This window comes from Notechis scutatus, unplaced genomic scaffold (genome assembly GCF_049901735.1).
Source record: "Notechis scutatus isolate UNSWTSFEM ecotype Mainland unplaced genomic scaffold, rNotScu1.2 NSCUSCF20, whole genome shotgun sequence".
NCBI classification, from domain to species: Eukaryota; Metazoa; Chordata; class Lepidosauria; order Squamata; family Elapidae; genus Notechis; species Notechis scutatus.
The window spans coordinates 536,834-554,901 of record NW_028263147.1 but is presented as its reverse complement, the minus strand read 5'-3'; the positions used below and the strand labels follow the sequence as shown (position 1 = coordinate 554,901).

At 45.0% G+C, this 18,068-nt stretch overlaps 1 protein-coding gene across 2 annotated transcripts in view; it reads right to left on the bottom strand.

The window, feature by feature from the left end:
* Positions 1–16,894, bottom strand: part of CERS4 (ceramide synthase 4) — a 42,710-nt gene extending 25,816 nt beyond the window's left edge. The window contains exons 1-2 of one of the 2 annotated variants that reach the window (XM_087948793.1): positions 16,846–16,894; positions 5,590–5,763 (exon numbers count right to left, since the gene is read on the bottom strand). In XM_087948793.1, the coding sequence (XP_087804919.1) occupies positions 5,590–5,759 (170 nt within the window). In that variant the 5' untranslated portion in view covers positions 5,760–5,763; positions 16,846–16,894. Of the gene's footprint in view, positions 1–5,589; positions 5,764–16,836 lie in introns of both variants that reach the window. The other variant, XM_087948794.1, reaches the window with a different exon arrangement.
* Between the last annotated feature and the right edge of the window lie 1,174 nt (positions 16,895–18,068).

Genomic DNA, 18,068 nt, shown 5'->3' with positions numbered 1-18,068 from the left:
GTTCTGCCTGCCTGCCTTCGTTTCTGGTTGTTTTGGAGCAGCTTTGGCTGAGAATAATAACTATTCGCCTCTTTTTCTCAGCCGAAGCTGCTCCGAAACAACCAGAAACGAAGGCAGGCAGGCAGAACGGAGCACTGGATTGAACCGCGTGGCGGCTGTGTGGGGTGAACGGGCACTGGTGGAGCTGCACCGACAGGAAGCCACCCCTGCCGGCTTCTTTGAAGCAGTTTCTTCCTGGGCTGGTGGAGGAGCGAGAGAGCGACTGAGAGAGGAATGAGGCAGACACCTGAGGGATGAGCGGGAAGGGTTCCGCCCGGCGGGCGGGCGGGCTGCTTGGAGGAGGCGACCCGGCGGCGCTCCGGGTTTCCCCTCCGCCGTGTGGCTCGGGGCCAGGCGCGAGCGCCCGAGAGGAAAAAGCAAGCCGCAAGTTGCTGGGAAGTTGCTCGGGTGCTGGGAGCCGCTGAGCAGGGAGGGCTTTTAAAGTGCCGCCCGAGCAGGACCGCCGAGCCGGGAAATGGGGCACCAAGGCAGGGCAAGGCTCCACCAGCAGCGGCCTAGCTTTAGGTGGGCTTGGATGCCCCTGAGCGCGGTTTGCTGTTTGTTCTCTCCGGGACTCGCATATCTAGGCAACATTTCAATGAAGTCTCATTTATCATCTTCAGGCTTCTGTTTTCAGCTCTGTGCTTCTCAGAGTGATGTGAGCTTGCAGCTGCTTCTTCCTTTTAACTTTCAGATCCAGTAACTAAGACCAACCTGAGCACAACCAAGCCCCCACCTGAACAGAACACACCTCCAGCCAATCAGAACATGGCCAACCCCCAACCAATCAGAACACAGCCAAACCCCCACCCAATCAAGTCACACCCCACTAGCAGTTAAAAGGAAGAAGCAGCTGCAAGCTCATCACTCTGAGAAGCACAGAGCGGAAGACACAAGCCTGAAGATGATGAATGAGACTTCATAAACGTAGATACTTCCAATCTTATGGAGAAAACCAATAACAAAGATCTATATATATATTATATATATATATAATATTCTTATATATAATTTGCTGCATTTTATAATGGGCCCTTTATAATGGCCTTTTATAAAATTGGTTCGGCCCTTGAACGCAGATCTGATTTTCCATGTGGCCCTGACAGAAATTAATTGCCCACCCCTGTTCTAGCAGCTCTGCACATACGTGCACTGGGAACAGGCTCCCCTCATTCCTCTGACTTGCTGCTGCCAGACTCCGAAGGCTCCGGAGGTAGCACCCCATTCCCAGATGGTCCTGGCCCCATATCTGCATCGGACGCAGTACTTTCATCCAAGTCCTTTCCAGACTCCCTGACTGGTCCCCTTTCTTCCTCACTGTCCAATACCGCTGCCATCTGCACCGGCTGCCGTCGAACCACAACAGTTCCATTTTGTGCAATATGCAGCAGCCCGCATGGTTTTGTGCAGACCCTGGTGTACACATGCATCACCTCTCCTGCGGGACCTGCATGGGTTACAGGTTTGCTCCCGGGTGCAATTCAAGGTATGCTGGTTGTCACTTTTAAAGCCCTTCATGGCTTGGGACCAAGCTATCTGAGGGAATCGTCTCTTGCCGGTCACATCTACGTGACCCATCAGAGCGAGGAGGCAGGGAATGTTGCGGGTCCCATCCCTGAGGGAGATACACCTGGTAGGATCCAGAAGGAGGGCCTTCTCCGTGATAGCTCCCTCTTTCTGGAATATCATTCCCCCAGAGATTAGAATGGCTCCCACTCTAATACCCTTCCAGAAGGTGCTGAAGACCTGGTTCTGCCAGACAGCCTGGGAAACTCTGAGTGGGATGGAGTCCATTAAATGGTTAGTAAGCATGTGTATTGTCACCGGGGTGGGTGGTGGAGGGTTTATCTTAGGTGCACACTTTAAAAATCAGGGTAGGGCTCATTTTCAGGGTAGGTCTCATTTTCAGGGCAGGGCTCAGCTAATTTTCAGGGTAGGGTTCATTTTCAGGAAAACACGTTAGGTCAGAAAGCATCAAAATGCCAGGTTCAATTTCCCTCGCTTCTTATTTTTGTAAGTTGATAACATTCTGTTTTCAAAAACGATGGCTCAAGGCAAGGGGTAAAAAAAACCAGGATGTTCTGCTGTTTCAAGCTTTTGAACGGAAAGGGGGAGGAAAGTTTTCTCCAAATGGTTGGAGAAATGGTCTCTCCTCCTCCTCCTGCTCCGAGTTGGTTTCGGCTGGCCAAGAACTTGTGTGATGTCCAGACAGTATATAGGTAATTGGGAATTGAGATAGTTAAGTTAGAATTGGGAGCTGTCCCCTTAAGGGAATGCCTCATGGTAAATGTAGTTAAGGCATCCTGGGAAGTGTAGCTCATGTCATGCGGTCACATCTGTAATCCTGATTGGTCACTGAATTGACCCTTGGTTGGGTCGATTTACTCCTGCTTGGACCCCAGCAGCATGCTGGTGCCTCACCCTTTGCTCCATCTTTATGGGATGAAAGATCACTATGTTTTTACACTATGAAGTCAGCCGCGCAAAGAGTTGGACATTAGATGACTCTCAACATAACCGTGAGTTACACCTTGAGGATGCCTTGTGAACCAATAAAGCAACTTTGTATGGAAGCCTTTGTAGAGTTTGTCTGTCTCTCTTTATATTCAGTCAGCAATTAAAAGACAGAACAGCTTGCCTTTCGAAGAAGAACCGGAGGGCGACCAGCAGGAGAGCGATGGGGAGGCAGAGGTCCTCTCCCGCGCTTCCTTCCCCACCCCTCCCCCCGCCCAATATGGCAAAGGTTCAGGTGAACAACATCGTGGTGCTGGATAACCCTTCGCCTTTCTACAACCCCCTTCCAGTTCGAAATCACCTTCGAGTGCATAGAGCAGGGGTCCTCAACCACCGGGCCCGGACGGTCCCGGTCCGTGGATCACTTTGTACCAGGCCGCAAAGAAATAAAAATAAAAAAATAAAATAAAAATGGCGGCTTTCTTCGCCTTCGGTGAATGCTGCTGGGATCAGGGATCAAGAACACAAAGGAGAGAAGGGGAGGGAGGAAGCAACCAAAGCCTGTCCTGCTCTCCAGCTCAGCGGCTTCGGTTTCCTCCCGCCTCGTTCCTCTCTCAGTCGCTCTCTCACTCCTCCACCAGCCCAGGAAGAAACTGCTTCAAAGAAGCCAGCAGGGTGGCTTTCTGTTGGCGCAGCTCCTCTGAAGCGCCCGTTCACCCCCACCCAGCTGCCCGTGGTTTAATCCAGTGCTCCGTTCTGCCTGCCTGCCTTCGTTTCTGGTTGTTTTGGAGCAGCTTTGGCTGAGAATAATAACTATTCGCCTCTTTTTCTCAGCCGAAGCTGCTCCGAAACAACCAGAAACGAAGGCAGGCAGGCAGAGCGAGCACTGGATTGAGCCGCGTGCGGCGCTGTGTGGGGGTGAACGGGCGCTCGGTGGAGCTGCACCGACAGGAAGCCACCCTGCCGGCTTCTTTGAAGCAGTTTCTTCCTGGGCTGGTGGAGAAGCGAGAGCGACTGAGAGAGGAACGAGGCAGACACCTGAGGATGAGCGGGAAGGGTTCCGCCCGGCGGGCAGGCTGCTTGGAGGAGCGACCTGGCGGCGCTCCGGGTTTCCCCTCCGCCCCGCGCGGCTCGGGGCCAGGCGCGGCGCCCGAGAGGAAAAAAGCAAGCCGCAAGTTGCTGGGAAGTTGCTCGGGTGCTGGGAGCAGGCTTTTAAAGTGCCGCCCGAGCAGGACCGCCGAGCCGGAAATGGGGCACCAAGGCAGGGCAAGGCTCCACCAGCAGCGGCCTAGCTTTAGGTGGGCTTGGATGCCCCTGAGCGCGGTTTGCTGTTTGTTCTCTCCGGGACTCGCGTTTGAAAGCGTGGAAAGTAGTAGCAGGAGGAGCAGCCGCGGTGTTACTTTTTCTTATATATAATATATATATATATATTATATATATATATATTATATATATATATATATTCTTATATATAATTTGCTGCATTTTATAATAGGCCCTTTATAATGGCCTTTTATAAAATTGGTTAACCCCTCGACGCAGATCTGATTTTCCATGTGGCCGACAGAAATTAATTGCCCACCCCTGTTCTAGCAGCTCTGCACATACATGCACTGGGAACAGGCTCCCCTCATTCCTCTGACTTGCTGCTGCCAGACTCCGAAGGCTCTGGAGGTAGCACCCCATTCCCAGATGGTCCTGGCCCCATCCCTGCATCGGACGCAGTACTTTCATCCAAGTCCTTTCCAGACTCCCTCACTGGTCCCCTTTCTTCCTCACTGTCCAATACCGCTGCCATCTGCACCGGCTGCCGTCGAACCACAACAGTTCCATTTTGTGCAATATGCAGCAGCCCGCATGGTTTTGTGTAGACCCTGGTGAACACATGCATCACCTCTCCTGCGGGACCTGCATGGGTTACAGGTTTGCTCCCGGGTGCAATTCAAGGTATGCTGGTTGTCACTTTTAAAGCCCTTCATGGCTTGGGACCAAGCTATCTGAGGGAATCGTCTCTTGCCGGTCACATCTACGTGACCCATCAGAGCGAGGAGGCAGGGAATGTTGCGGGTCCCATCCCTGAGGGAGATACACCTGGTAGGATCCAGAAGGAGGGCCTTCTCCGTGATAGCTCCCTCTTTCTGGAATATCATTCCCCCAGAGATTAGAATGGCTCCCACTCTAATACCCTTCCGGAAGGTGCTGAAGACCTGGTTCTGCCAGACAGCCTGGGAAACTCTGAGTGGGATGGAGTCCATTAAATGGTTAGTAAGCATGTGTATTGTCACCGGGGTGGGTGGTGGAGGGTTTATCTTAGGTGCACACTTTAAAAATCAGGGTAGGGCTCATTTTCAGGGTAGGTCTCATTTTCAGGGCAGGGCTCAGCTAATTTTCAGGGTAGGGTTCATTTTCAGGAAAACACGTTAGGTCAGAAAGCATCAAAATGCCAGGTTCAATTTCCTCGCTTCTTATTTTTGTAAGTCGATAACATTCTGTTTTCAAAAACGATGGCTCAAGGCATGGGGTAAAAAACAACAACACAGGATGTTCTGCTGTTTCAAGCTTTTGAACGGAAAGGGGAGGAAAGTTTTCTCCAAATGGTTGGAGAAATGGTCTCTCCTCCTGCTCCGAGTTGGTTTCGGCTGGCCAAGAACTTGTGTGATGTCCAGACAGTATATAGGTAATTGGGAATTGAGATAGTTAAGTTAGAATTGGGAGCTGTCCCCTTAAGGGAATGCCTCATGGTAAATGTAGTTAAGGCATCCTGGGAAGTGTAGCTCATGTCATGCGGTCACATCTGTAATCCTGATTGGTCACTGAATTGACCCTTGGTTGGGTCGATTTACTCCTGCTTGGACCCCAGCAGCATGCTGGTGCCTCACCCTTTGCTCCATCTTTATGGGATGAAAGATCACTATGTTTTTACACTATGAAGTCAGCCGCGCAAAGAGTTGGACATTAGATGACTCTCAACATAACCGTGAGTTACACCTTGAGGATGCCTTGTGAACCAATAAAGCAACTTTGTATGGAAGCCTTTGTAGAGTTTGTCTGTCTCTCTTTATATTCAGTCAGCAATTAAAAGACAGAACAGCTTGCCTTTCGAAGAAGAACCGGAGGGCGACCAGCAGGAGAGCGATGGGGAGGCAGAGCAGGAGGTGATGGGGTTGTGGATAGCGGATGTCCTCCGTCTCCTGCATGTCCTCCCACGTGATCCCCGGAGGTAGCCAGTATTCCTGTCTCCAAAACCATGGCGTGAGCTGCGCCATCTCCCTGGGAAGAGAGAAGAAAGGCAGGAAGGTGAGATGGGGAACTGCAAGAGTCTTTCTGGAAGGAGGGTTTTAGAATAACAGAGTTGGAAGGGACCTTGGAGGTCTTCAAGTCCAACCCTCTGTTTAGGCAGGAAACCCTACACCCCTTCAGACAAATGGTTTTCCAAGCTCTGCTTAAAAACTCCCAGTGTTGGAGCATTCACAACTTCTCAAGGTTGTTCTACTGATTCATTGTTCTAACTGTCAAGAAATTTCTCCTTAGTACTAGGTTGCTCCTCTCCTTGGTTAGTTTTCCTCCATTGCTTCTTGTCTTGCACTCAGGTGCTTTGGAGAATAGCTTGACTCCCTCTTCTTTGGGGCAGCCCCTGAGATACTAACATCAAAAGTCATCAAAAAAGCACAACAAAGAATGTTCTTTCTGCACCAACGCAGAAAGCTCAAACTGCCCAAGGAGCTGCTGATCCAGTTTCTAAAGAGGAAGGATTGAGTCTGTCATCTGCACCTCTATGACTGTCTGGTTTGGTTCTGCAACCCAACAGGACAGACACAGACTTCAGAGGATAATTACGACTGCAGGAAAAACGATTACTACCAACTTGCCTTCCATTGAGGATCTGTATATTGCACGAGTCAAAAAGAGGGCTGAGAAAATATCTACAGACCCCTCACATCCTGGATATATAAACTGTTTCAACTCCTCCCCTCAAAACAACGCTATAGAGCACTGCACACCACAACAACTACACACAAGGACAGTTTTTCCCCGAATACCATCACTCTGCTAAACCAATAATTCCCTCAACACTGTCCAGCTATTTACAAAGTCTGCACTACTATTACTATTAAAGTCATCACTCCTTATCGCCCATCCCCTCCCACTTGTGACTGTATGACTGTAACTTTGTTGCTTGTATCCTTACATTTATATTGACTGTTTCCTAGTACGATTTGATTGCTTATTGTACCCTATAACTATTATTAAGTGTCGCACTTTATGATTCTCGACTCTTGATGAATGTCTCTTTTCTTTTATGGACACTGAGAGCATTTGCACCAAGACAAATTCCTTGTGTGTCCAATCACACTTGGACAATAAAGAGTTCTATTCTATTCTATTCTATTCTATTCTATTCTATTCTATTCTATTCTATTCTATTCTATTCTATTATCATACCCTATGACTATCATTAAGTGTCGCACCTTATGATTCTCGACTCTTGATGAATGTACCTTTTCTTTTATGGACACTGAGAGCATTTGCACCAAGAAAAATTCCTTGTGTGTCCAATCACACCTGGCCAAGAATTCATTCATTCATTTATTACTTTACCTTCAGAGCTGGTGAGTAAAACAGCTGAGGTGTGACAATCCACTCTGCCCTGCCTATCAGCTGAGTTACAATCAATGGAAATATAGGACAGAAAAGGGGAGGGGTTTTGCTGACCAGCACAACCGGATCGCTAGAACCGGTGTGAATCGGCAGCATCCCACCTCTGGCCATGACACTGAAACTTCCTGACCCAACCCTCGAACCAGCACTGTCCCATCATCCACGCAATTTCTGACAAGGCTCTCTCCTTGATGGGTTTCCACCCGTCGCTTCTTGTCCTGCCTTCAGGTGCTTGGGGGAATAGGTCGACCCCCCCTCTTCTCTGGGGCAGCACCCAAAGTACTGAAAAACTGCTATATCACCCCTAGTTCTTATCTTCCTTAGGCAATAGTTGCCTCCATAGTGGAAAAGATGGTTATCTTCATCCCATAGCGATATACCAAAGGACGACTGCAGCACAGTGCTGGGGTCCAGGTGATAATGCCCAGAAACTCCCTCTGCCAAACCAGAGGTCAATCCAGTGACCAATCAGGATTACAGATGTGACCACGTGACATGAACTACATCTCCCAAGAGGCATTAACTATATTTCCCATGAAGCATTCTCTTAAGGGCACAGCTTTCATTCCCAAACTAACTATATACTGTCTAACTAGCACAATAACCTAGTTTCCTTAGCTGTCTATCCTATGGTTCAGCCTCCAGTCCCCTAACCATCTTTGTTGTTATTCTCTGCCCCTTTTCTAGGGTCTCAACATCTTTTTTGGTATTGCAGTGACCAGAACCGGACGTAAGATTTAATTTATTTGTTTGTCAAACATGTACAAGATAACAAGTATAAGTATGAACATAAACAAGAACCAAGTGAGTCAATACAGATAAATGGGGACAGTAGGACAGGGACGGTAAGGCACGCTGGCGCACTTATGCCCGCCCCCTTTAAGGACCTCTTGGGAATGGAGTGAGGTCCATGGTAGACAGTTTGAGGTTAAAGTTTTGGAGGTTTGAGGATGTAACAACAGAATCAGGTCGTGAGTTCCAAAGCGTGACCGCTCTGTTGCTGAAGTCGTATTTTCTGCAATTGAGTTTGGAGCAGTTTACTTTGAGTTTGTATCTATTGTTTGCCCCGGGGGTTATTGCGGTTGAAGCTGACAGGTAAGACGTTGTGTCAGGTTTCCAAGTAATGAAATCCATGTTAAAAGACAAATAACCAAGTCCATCTTCAAAAAGATTTCTTTTATTTAGGAAAACACCACATTGGCAAAGCCCATGGTAATTCCCAATCTGATCCAACCTGGAATTTCTCCACACTATTAGAAGTTAGAAACAACCCCCATAAATCATATTCTCCAACAGAAGTATTACAACACTGCTTGATGTCATAAATCTCCACCTCCAGGCCCTCAAACCCAGACAGCTCATTTCCCATGAGAAAGAGGATCATGTAGACAAAACACTTTCTTTATCTCCCCTCCTCCCACTTTTAGGAATGTGTCAAGCCCGCAACTCCCCCCCCCCCACAGGGAAAATAAGAAAAAGAATATATACTAAGACAAACTAAAATGGCTACACTTATGACAATTTTGTGTACTAAGCTTGGGTCAGACCATAGGCAGTGTAGTTCTAAGTTGTCTAGGTCCAAAATTTCAAGCTTAGTTGCATAAGGTATTCTATTGCGAGCAGAGGAGTGGAGGACTCTTCTTGTAAAATACCTCTGGACTTGGTCACTTGTATTAATGTCTGTTATACAATGTGGATTCCAGGCAGATGAGCTGTATTCAAGAATTGGTCTGGAGCCAGGCTAGCAAAAATGTACAGTTCTCAATCGCCCACCTGCTGGAAATGTCTGAAAGAATGGGGTACCTATTACCAGATGTGGTGGGATTACAAGAAAATTTGGCATAAAATCTGAACATGGCTAGAAGAAATGTCGGGTTTAAAAATTAACTTTACACCAGAGATGTTCCTATTAGGACTAATAAATAAGAATTTTAGGAAAGCAGATATTTACCTAATTATTCATGTTATTACAGCAGCAAAATTATTGCTTGCTCAAACTTGGAAGTCAAACAAGGCATTATGAACTCTTGCTGATCACATTATGGAGGCTGAAGCCAAACACCCAGGTTCTCTTCCCATCATTTTAGGAGATTTCAATCAAGCAAATTTAAGGAAAGAGTTCCCAAAATATTTCCAGCATGTCAAGTGTCCCACCAGAGGCAAAAATACTTTTTAGACCACTGCTACACAACAGTAAAAGATGCTTAAAGATGCTGACAACTAACCAACAACTAAATCAGTGAGGAGTTGGTCGGCAACGCTGAAACTCCAGGCCTGCCTTGATTGCACTGATTGGAATGTTTTTGAAGATGCCTCTGCAGACCTAGATGAGCTCACAGATACTATAACATCATGTCAGCTTCTGCGAAGACTTATGTGTACCAACAAGGTACACATAAAAACAAAACTAGCTACGTAGCAAACTTTAAAAACCAATACAACACCCTATGCCGACAGATAAAGGCAGAATGCACAAATTACCACTGCAAACAAGAAGAAAACCTGCTACATTCAAAATCCACCCGCGCCTTCTACAACTTTGTTAACACCAAACTTAAAGACTCAAGAACCATCCCACCCCTAAAAGGACCAAATGGGAAAGACTGCAACGATGAAGCTGTTAAGGCCAATCTCTTCAACACATTCTTCAGTTCAGTCTTTGTAAACAGCAATGGTTCATGTCCCACATTTCCTAGTCGTACCACAACTATATTGTCTAGAAGTATTTCACAAGGAGAGTACTACACTCCTCAGCTCACAACAGAATACCCTACACCACCAGGCTTGAGATTTTGGGCTTGGACAACCTGGAACTACACCGCCTATGGTTAGACTTAAGCATAGCACACAAAATTATCTGCTACAATATCCTACCAGTCAATGATTACTTCAGCTTCAACCACAACACAAGAGCACACAACAGATACAAATTCAATGTAAACTGCTTCAAACTGGATTGCAGAAAGTACGACTTCAGCAACAGAATGGTGAATGCCTGGAATACACTACCTGACTCTGTTGTTACATCCTCTAACCCCAACTCCTTTAACCTCAAACTAACCGCTATTGACCTCACCCCATTCCTAAGAGGTCTGTAAGGGGCGTGCATAAGCGCACCATCATGCCTCCCATCCCTGTCCTATTGTCCCCATTTATTCGTACCTATTTCCTGTATTCTTACTCATGTTTATACTTATACTTATTACCTTGTAAGCGATTGACAAATAAATAAATAAACAAACAAACAAACCTGCAAATCAGAGGTGGTGCTCAGCAGGTTCTGATCAGTTCTGGAGAACCAGTAGTGGAAATTTTGAGTAATTCAGACAACCAGCAAATCCCACCTCTGACTGGAGATTTTACAATATCCTTCCCCTGCCACACCCACTGAGCCACGCCCACAGAACCAGTAATGAAAAAATTTGAATCCCACCACTGCTGCAAATGTATAGTAACAATAAACCTTGGTTCACAGCTAAACTCAAGCAGCTACGTCGTTCCAAAGTGGAAGTCTACAGAAAAGGTGACAGAATGTCTCTTCCGGTTTGCAAGGCTTCAGCGGCGGCAGGAATCCATGATCGTGCGCGGTTCCCGCTGCACTCGCCGCCGAAGTGCCTCCGATCCAGTTGGATTTGGAGGATATGGTTGCCCCGTAGAGGCAACCAAAGATAGGGGAGATCCGGGTAGGGGCTTGTGGGTATCGCAAACCCCCTCCCCAGCCGGCTAAACTCCCCTTTCCCAAGGCGGTGGAGCGGCGGTCAGCAATGTCCACCACAAAGAAGCCTGCAGCCGGACAAGATTGTGCAGGAGGAAGTTGGAGAAAGTGAAAGTTTCTGGCTGAACCGGGACAACGAGGAACCTTTAAATATCCTGGAAATTTAATCTCTTGAATGATACATTGTTTCCCAAGAAGACTGCAAAGCGGCGGAAGAAAGTCTGAAAGGGAAAGTTTTTTTCTCACACTCTCCTTCCCTACGGAAATAGCAGATGGAAATCTGAAAAACCTGCTTGGGCACAGAAGGTAATTAAACTTGAAAATTAAAGCCAAGGGGATAAAAGATTTCTGAACACTGGAATTAAAAATTAAAATATTTTTGCTATAAGTGGGAAGGAAGAGGTAAAGAACTTATTTTAAGATTGTACTGGAGGAGACTGCTTGGAGTTTATAAGACCAGAAATAAATGGCAATAAGACTTCTAAAAATTATTTTGGAACTGTGTAATTGAATTCTACCCCAGGAAGAGAAAATATAAAAAGGAGAAAGTGCTAATGAAATAGTTTGTCTTGATTTGGACTGCTTTGGGACTTTGGGACTTTTGGGAACTATTTCTTGAAAGAATAAAAACATTTGGGTTGTTTTTTTTTTAAAAAAATGGCATTATCTGTTGAAGAATTGCAAATGGAATTTCAAAAGCTAAAAGAAGAGGAACAAGGCAGCAACGGCTCTTCTGGATCTATTTTTCACTTTTTAGAAATGGCGATTTCCACCTACCAGGAAATACAACAAGAAGAAAGCTGGGATGGAGAAGAAGAAGCCATCTTTAATGGACAAATAATCTTAGTTGAGGAAGAAAAGAGAAAGGGGGAAAAGAAAATGGAGAATTTAGAACTTAAAAAAGCAACCAAGAAAGGGAAAAATAAGTTGAAAAATCGATACAATGCCAGAAAGCAACAGAAAAGAGAAATACAACAGAGAGGGGAGACTAAGAGAATGGAGATTGAGAGATGGGGGGGCAAGGCTAGAATTGATAAGAAAGGAAGGGAAAAAGGGAAAAGAAGTCATAAAGGTTTAAAACAAGATGTTAAAAACAGGTTTTTTTCAGAGACAAAGGGTAAAATATAATCCTTAAAAAAAGAGAGATTCTGCAAAAGTACATAAGACTGTATTCTAGATATTAGTATTTGAAATCGAGTTAGAAAACTGAAATATTATATGAGTTAATAATATATTAAAGGGAATGTACAAAAATGTTTAAGATTTAACAATAGAGTTTAATTTCCTATGGAACATTGTTTTTACTATATTATAAGCCTATTTTTCTTTTTTTGTCTCAATATTCTAAAATGTAGTATTTGGAATGTACTAAGCAGAATCAGTATGGAAAGTATGTATTTTTAAGTGTTAAATTTAGGGGAAAGATAAAAAGTTGTCATACTTCAACCAGTGATTACAGGAGAAATATTGTATTAGAAAGAAAAGATAAATAGATAATTGAAAGAGAACGGACAAAAGATGCAAGTATAACTATCTAAATTGAGATGAAATGAATAAAATAGAATTAAGAGAGTGAATAGAAGAGAGAAAATATATAGAAAATATAGAATGTTAAATAAGATATGAAATAGTATATTAGGTGAGCATGAATTTGATTTATGTCTGTATAAAAAGATGTAACCCGGGGTTAAGCCGCTTTCCAAAAAGAAGTTTTATGTATTTATGTTTTGTGTTTTGTTTGTCTATGTTTGAATTAATAAAACTCTAGAAGAATGTTGGAAGAGAATAATGAAATTGCAAATAAGACAGATGGTTACAATGAATATATACAAATCAAGGTAAAAGAAATATAATTGAATAGAAGGAAAGGGAGAAATAGAGAGAAGTTGGGAAAAGATATGAAGTTGAATATATAAGATAAATATGCATATTAAACTGTGCTTGTATGGAAATGTGATAGTTTGGAATTATGCTGTCTTTAAACAAGATGTTTTATTTGTTTTTCAGAAAAGATGTCTTATGTTTTTATATCTTACGTTTTGTTTGTCTGTGTATTGTTTTTAAAAATTAATAAAATTTGTTTAAAAAAAAAAGAAAAGGTGACAGAATGCGATACAACCAGGCCAGAAACATATTAACAGGAGAGATCAGAGCAGCAAAAAGAAGCTACTCTGAAAAGTTAAAGAATCAATTCTCAACAAATGAACCAGCTTCAAACATTCTACCATCATCCCAGTGCCAAAGAAGCCCTCCATCAAGGAACTGAATGACTACAGACCAGTTGCTCTAACATCTGTAGTTATGAAAATCTTTGAAAGGCTTGTGCTGTCCCACCTGAAAACCATCACGGATCCGCTGTTAGATCCCATAAAGTTTGCATATCGAGCAAATAGATCGACAGATGATGCTGTTAACATGGCTCTGCATTACATCCGACAACACCTTGAATCTCCAAATACCTACGCAAGGGTCCTCTTTGTAGACTTCAGTTCAGCATTCAATACCATCATTCCAGGCATTCTTCTAACTAAACTAACTAGCGGTACCTGAACACACTTGTAAGTGGATCGTAAGCTTCCTAACAGACAGGAAGCAGCAGGTGAAGCTAGGCAGAATCACATCTGATACCTGTACAATTAGCACAGCCCCCTCGGGTGGGATACGAAAGGGTTAACTACCGGTTCAGGATTTACTAGCTTCCCTGCCCGCTGTGAGCCTGTAAATCATCATAAATCATCATTAGCACACTGCCTGCTGAGAAGCAGCCTTTGAAACAGCCTTCTTTTCTTGTTTTTTTTTTTAACTGCAGCTGTGCCTCGTTCAGCAGCTGAAGTTGAAAAATCAGGAAATAAAGATCAGGTAAGAGCCTGGGTGGGCAGGTGGGTAAAAACATCAGCAGACATAGAACCGGTTCTATGTCTGCTGCTCTTCAGAGCTACTGGTTCTACAGAGGTGGACAGAACCGGTAGAAACCCACCCCTGCCCCCCCAAGGCTGTGTGCTTTCTCCACTTGTGCTGTGTGCTTTCTCCACCTCAAACGATCCATCTGTTAAAATACTGAAGTTTGCAGATGACACAACAGTGATTGGTCTCATTCGAGACAATGACAGATCCGCAAACAGACAGGAGGTTGTACAACTTGGCTCGTGGTGTAACCGGAACAATCTGGAACTGAACACACTCAAAACCGTAGAAATGGTGATAGACTTTAGAAGAAACCCTCCCACACTACCACCTCTTACAATACTAGACAACACCGTATCAACAGTAGAGACCTTCAAATTTCTAGGTTCTACTATATCACATGACCTAAAATGGAAACCTAACATCAAAAACGTCATCAAAAAAGCCCAACAAAGAATGTTCTTTCTGCGCCAACTCAGAAAGCTCAAATTGCCCAAGGAACTGCTGATCCAGTTCTACAGAGGAATTATTGGGTCTGTCATCTGCACCTCTATGACTGTCTGGTTTGGTTCTGCAACCCAACAGGACAGATACAGACTCCAGAGGATAATTAGGACTGCAGAAAAAACAATTACTACCCACCTGCCTTCCATGGAGAACCTTATACTGCACGAGTCAAAAAGAGGGCTGTGAAAATATCTACAGACCCCTCACATCCTGGATATATAAACTGTTTCAACTGCTACCCTCAAAACGAGGCTATAGAGCCCTGCACACCACAACAACTAGACACAAGGACAGTTTTTTCCCAAAGGCAAAAAACTCTGCTAAACACATAATTCCCACAACACCGTCCAACTATTACAAAATCTGCACTACTATTACTACTAATCTTCTTATCACTCCTTAGCACCTATCTCCTCCCACTTGTGATTGCATAACTGGCACTTTGTCGCTTATATCCTTATGATTTATATGGACTGTTTCCTAGGATGATTTGATTGCTGATTGTACCCTATGACTATCATTAAGAGTTGTACCTGATGATTCTTGACAAATGTCTCTTTTCTTTGATGTACACTGAGAGCATTTGCACCAAGACGAATTCCTTGTATGTCCAATCACACCTGGCCAATAAAAGAATTCTATTCTATTTTATTCTAAAAAGAAATCCCAGATGACGAAGCAATAATAATAGACAAGATTTTTCAATGTGCTGAACTAGACAGTATGACATTAGAATTGAAAGAACGAAACATTGTCAGAATACTATAAAGTATGGAATAATTTCTATGTATGGAGGGATATGAAAGGAAGTCTATAAAATGTAAATCAGAATTTAAGATGTGATTGAAATGCAGCACAATGATTAAGATACAAAATGACACAAAGATCAATACCTGTAAATAAGTATATATGTGTGTGTGTGTATATAAATGCTTGTATTTGTCATAAAAAATACCAATAGGAAACAGACAGCAACACAAACAAAAATTCTTACTTTAAGATCAGAGGTTTATTGTTTCTAATAATAAGAAATGAATAGATATATAAGACGTAATAGCAGTAATACACTTACATTAACAAGCCATTGCAACGGGGTTCAATGACATCCAACAGGACCTGCAAGGACTGCCATAAATCAAAGGGTCCCCGAGCTGATCTCCAACCCTAACTTTTATACTTTTCTTCCAACCACACACACACTTCACAACTTCACTAACCATCACTTTCTGTAAACACCTGTGTATATTACTTTCAGTTCCTCATTTCCAAGTTTCATTCTTCCCGTTTTAAACGTATCCATCCAAGTGCATATTTTGCCCAAAATATGTTCTCACAGTTAGCAACGGCTCAGCAGGATGACAAATAGTTTTGGTACATTTTGAAACCATCAAAATAGGTGAAAACTTTGGTTCCTCTCTCTTTCTCCTGGGGCCTGCTGTCATCCCCATAGGACTTATTGAATCTAATAGATCCATAAGCTATATTCTCACAGATTGTTTAATGAATTTTCACTAGTATAATGATGTAAAGACTGGTATGGATATCAAAGAAAGCCCACCACGTTCAAGACTTTTTAAAGGTTTAATTTAAAAAAAAAACCTTCTTTTTTTAAAAAGAAAGAATTGGTCTGGCGAAGGTTTTGTACAGCCTGGTTTGGAGTTCAATGTTGCCAGGAGAAGAAATCCGGAACCTCTAGGGAGGGTGGGAAGAGGCCCTTCTGGGTCCCTGGGTGCCTAGAGGAGGGAGGGGGCCACGGGGCCTTTCCCGGGGGGCCCTTAGCCCAATGCTACAGGTTGTCCTTTGGGAACCTCCCAAACCTGGAGAACCAGCCAGATGCCAAGCCCACCTGCCCCCTTGCCCAAGAATGGGAGGGAGGGAGGGAGGGAAGGAGCCCCTCTGTGTCCCTTCCCCAACCCCCTCCCTACACACATACATCTCCACCTTTCTCTCCACACGGATACTCCCACACACAGCCCACCACCTCAGAGTCCCTTCCGACCCAAGAACACGACCCCCCTGCCTCCCGCCAGTGCGGTCTTGATGATCTCTGGAGGAACCTCCTCCGGGTCCCTTGCGCGGCTCCGAAACTCCTACAAGCGATTAGAAGCGGGCTGATGAACGGACCCTTTACCCGTAAACCCGACCCGGGAGTTTTTTTGGGGGGAGAAGGAGGCGGCGACCCCACAACAGACCCCCCGGAGAAAAATGAGGGGGTTGTCTCAGCCGGGAAACAGCGGCGCCCCCTCCAGCTCGTGGCCGCTCCTGCCCGGCGAAGGGGGCGAACGCAGGACGGGGAAGGGGGTCTCTTTCCCCCAAAAAACACCGGCGTTTATTTCCCCCTTCCCCATCATCCCCAGCCAGCCCTCCAAGAGAGAGAGAGAGAGAGCGATGGGAGTGGAAGTCCCATCACGAGAGAAGAGCTGCGTCTTATCCTTCGCTTTTGCCCGGCTACTCCAGCCCTGGCGCGAAGAGCGGAAGACGGATCCGGGGGGCGGATTGATGCCCTCTGGGTACCCCACGTCCCCTTCCACCGGCTCCCAGGTCTCCCCATTAAAAAAACGCCAGACCTGCCGCTGCTCCCTCGGATGGCTCTTTCGGCCGGCTCCGGGCGCTGCGAGGCACGGGCAGGTTTTAGGGCGGGTGGAGCTCAGCGAGGGCGGGCCAGGGGCGCGGCTGGCCTTTGAGCGTGGGCAGAGCGCCCAGAGGGGGGTTTGTCTTCCGAGGCAGACGTGGAGGGAGTGGGGGAAGGCTGGCGGGGTCGCCCAGCCGCCTCCTGAGACCGTGCAGAAGGCAAAACGGAAAGAGCAACCAGGGAGGACGAGGGGACGGGAGGCTAAAACATACGACGGACGGGGGCAGGATTTGGATCGGGCTAAGTGGAAAGAAGGCAGGGGAGCAGCCTTCCACTATTGGTGGGGCTCCCTCAAAGATTGGTGGGGGGAGTGTCAAACCGATTTCCAAAGCCCCAAACGGTAGGACGAGAAGCAATTCTTTATATATTTCTTTGTTTTGTTTTATTTGTCAAGCAAGTATTAGATAACAGGTGTATAAGTATAAGCATGGTTATGAATGCATGAAATGGATTCGAATTAATAAAAACAATAGGACAGGGACGGTAGGCACGTTGGTGCACTTATGCACGCCTTATTGTTGTTGTTGTTGTTATTATTATTATTATTATTATTATTATTATTATTATTATTATTATTATTATTATTATTATTATTATTATTATTATATCTTTAGTGAGATTCACAGCCTTTGGGGCTGGTTGGTAGCTCAACACTCGAATCCTAACCAAGGACCTAGGAACTGTTCAGGCAGAGTCGAAGGATATAAGCTGTTCCAAGAAGGGTGGTTTTTTTTTGTAAAATCAGGGTATTCAAGTCTGATAAATTTGGGATTTCCAAATCGCGAGGCAGCCCTTTAGGTGTTGCTCCAAGGGCTCCAATCACAATTGGGATAACACACGATTTCTTTTTCCAAAGTCGCTCAACTTCAATTTGTAAGTCCCGATACTTTGTGGTTTTTCTCCGGCTGTGTGTCTACAATTCGTGCATCACCAGGTATCGCAATGTCAGTGAACTTTGCAAACCCTTTTCTTCTCAACTGTTATGTCAGGCGTGTTGTGGGCCAAATGCCTGTCCGTCTGAATTCTGAAGTCCCATTATTACTATTACTATTGTTGTTGTTGTTGTTGTTATTAAAGGTATTCTGCAAATAAGTAGCTACAAATAAGTCCAAATTTCCCTGGGAAATTGGGGTGCCACTGGGAGCCAAGGCAACAGGT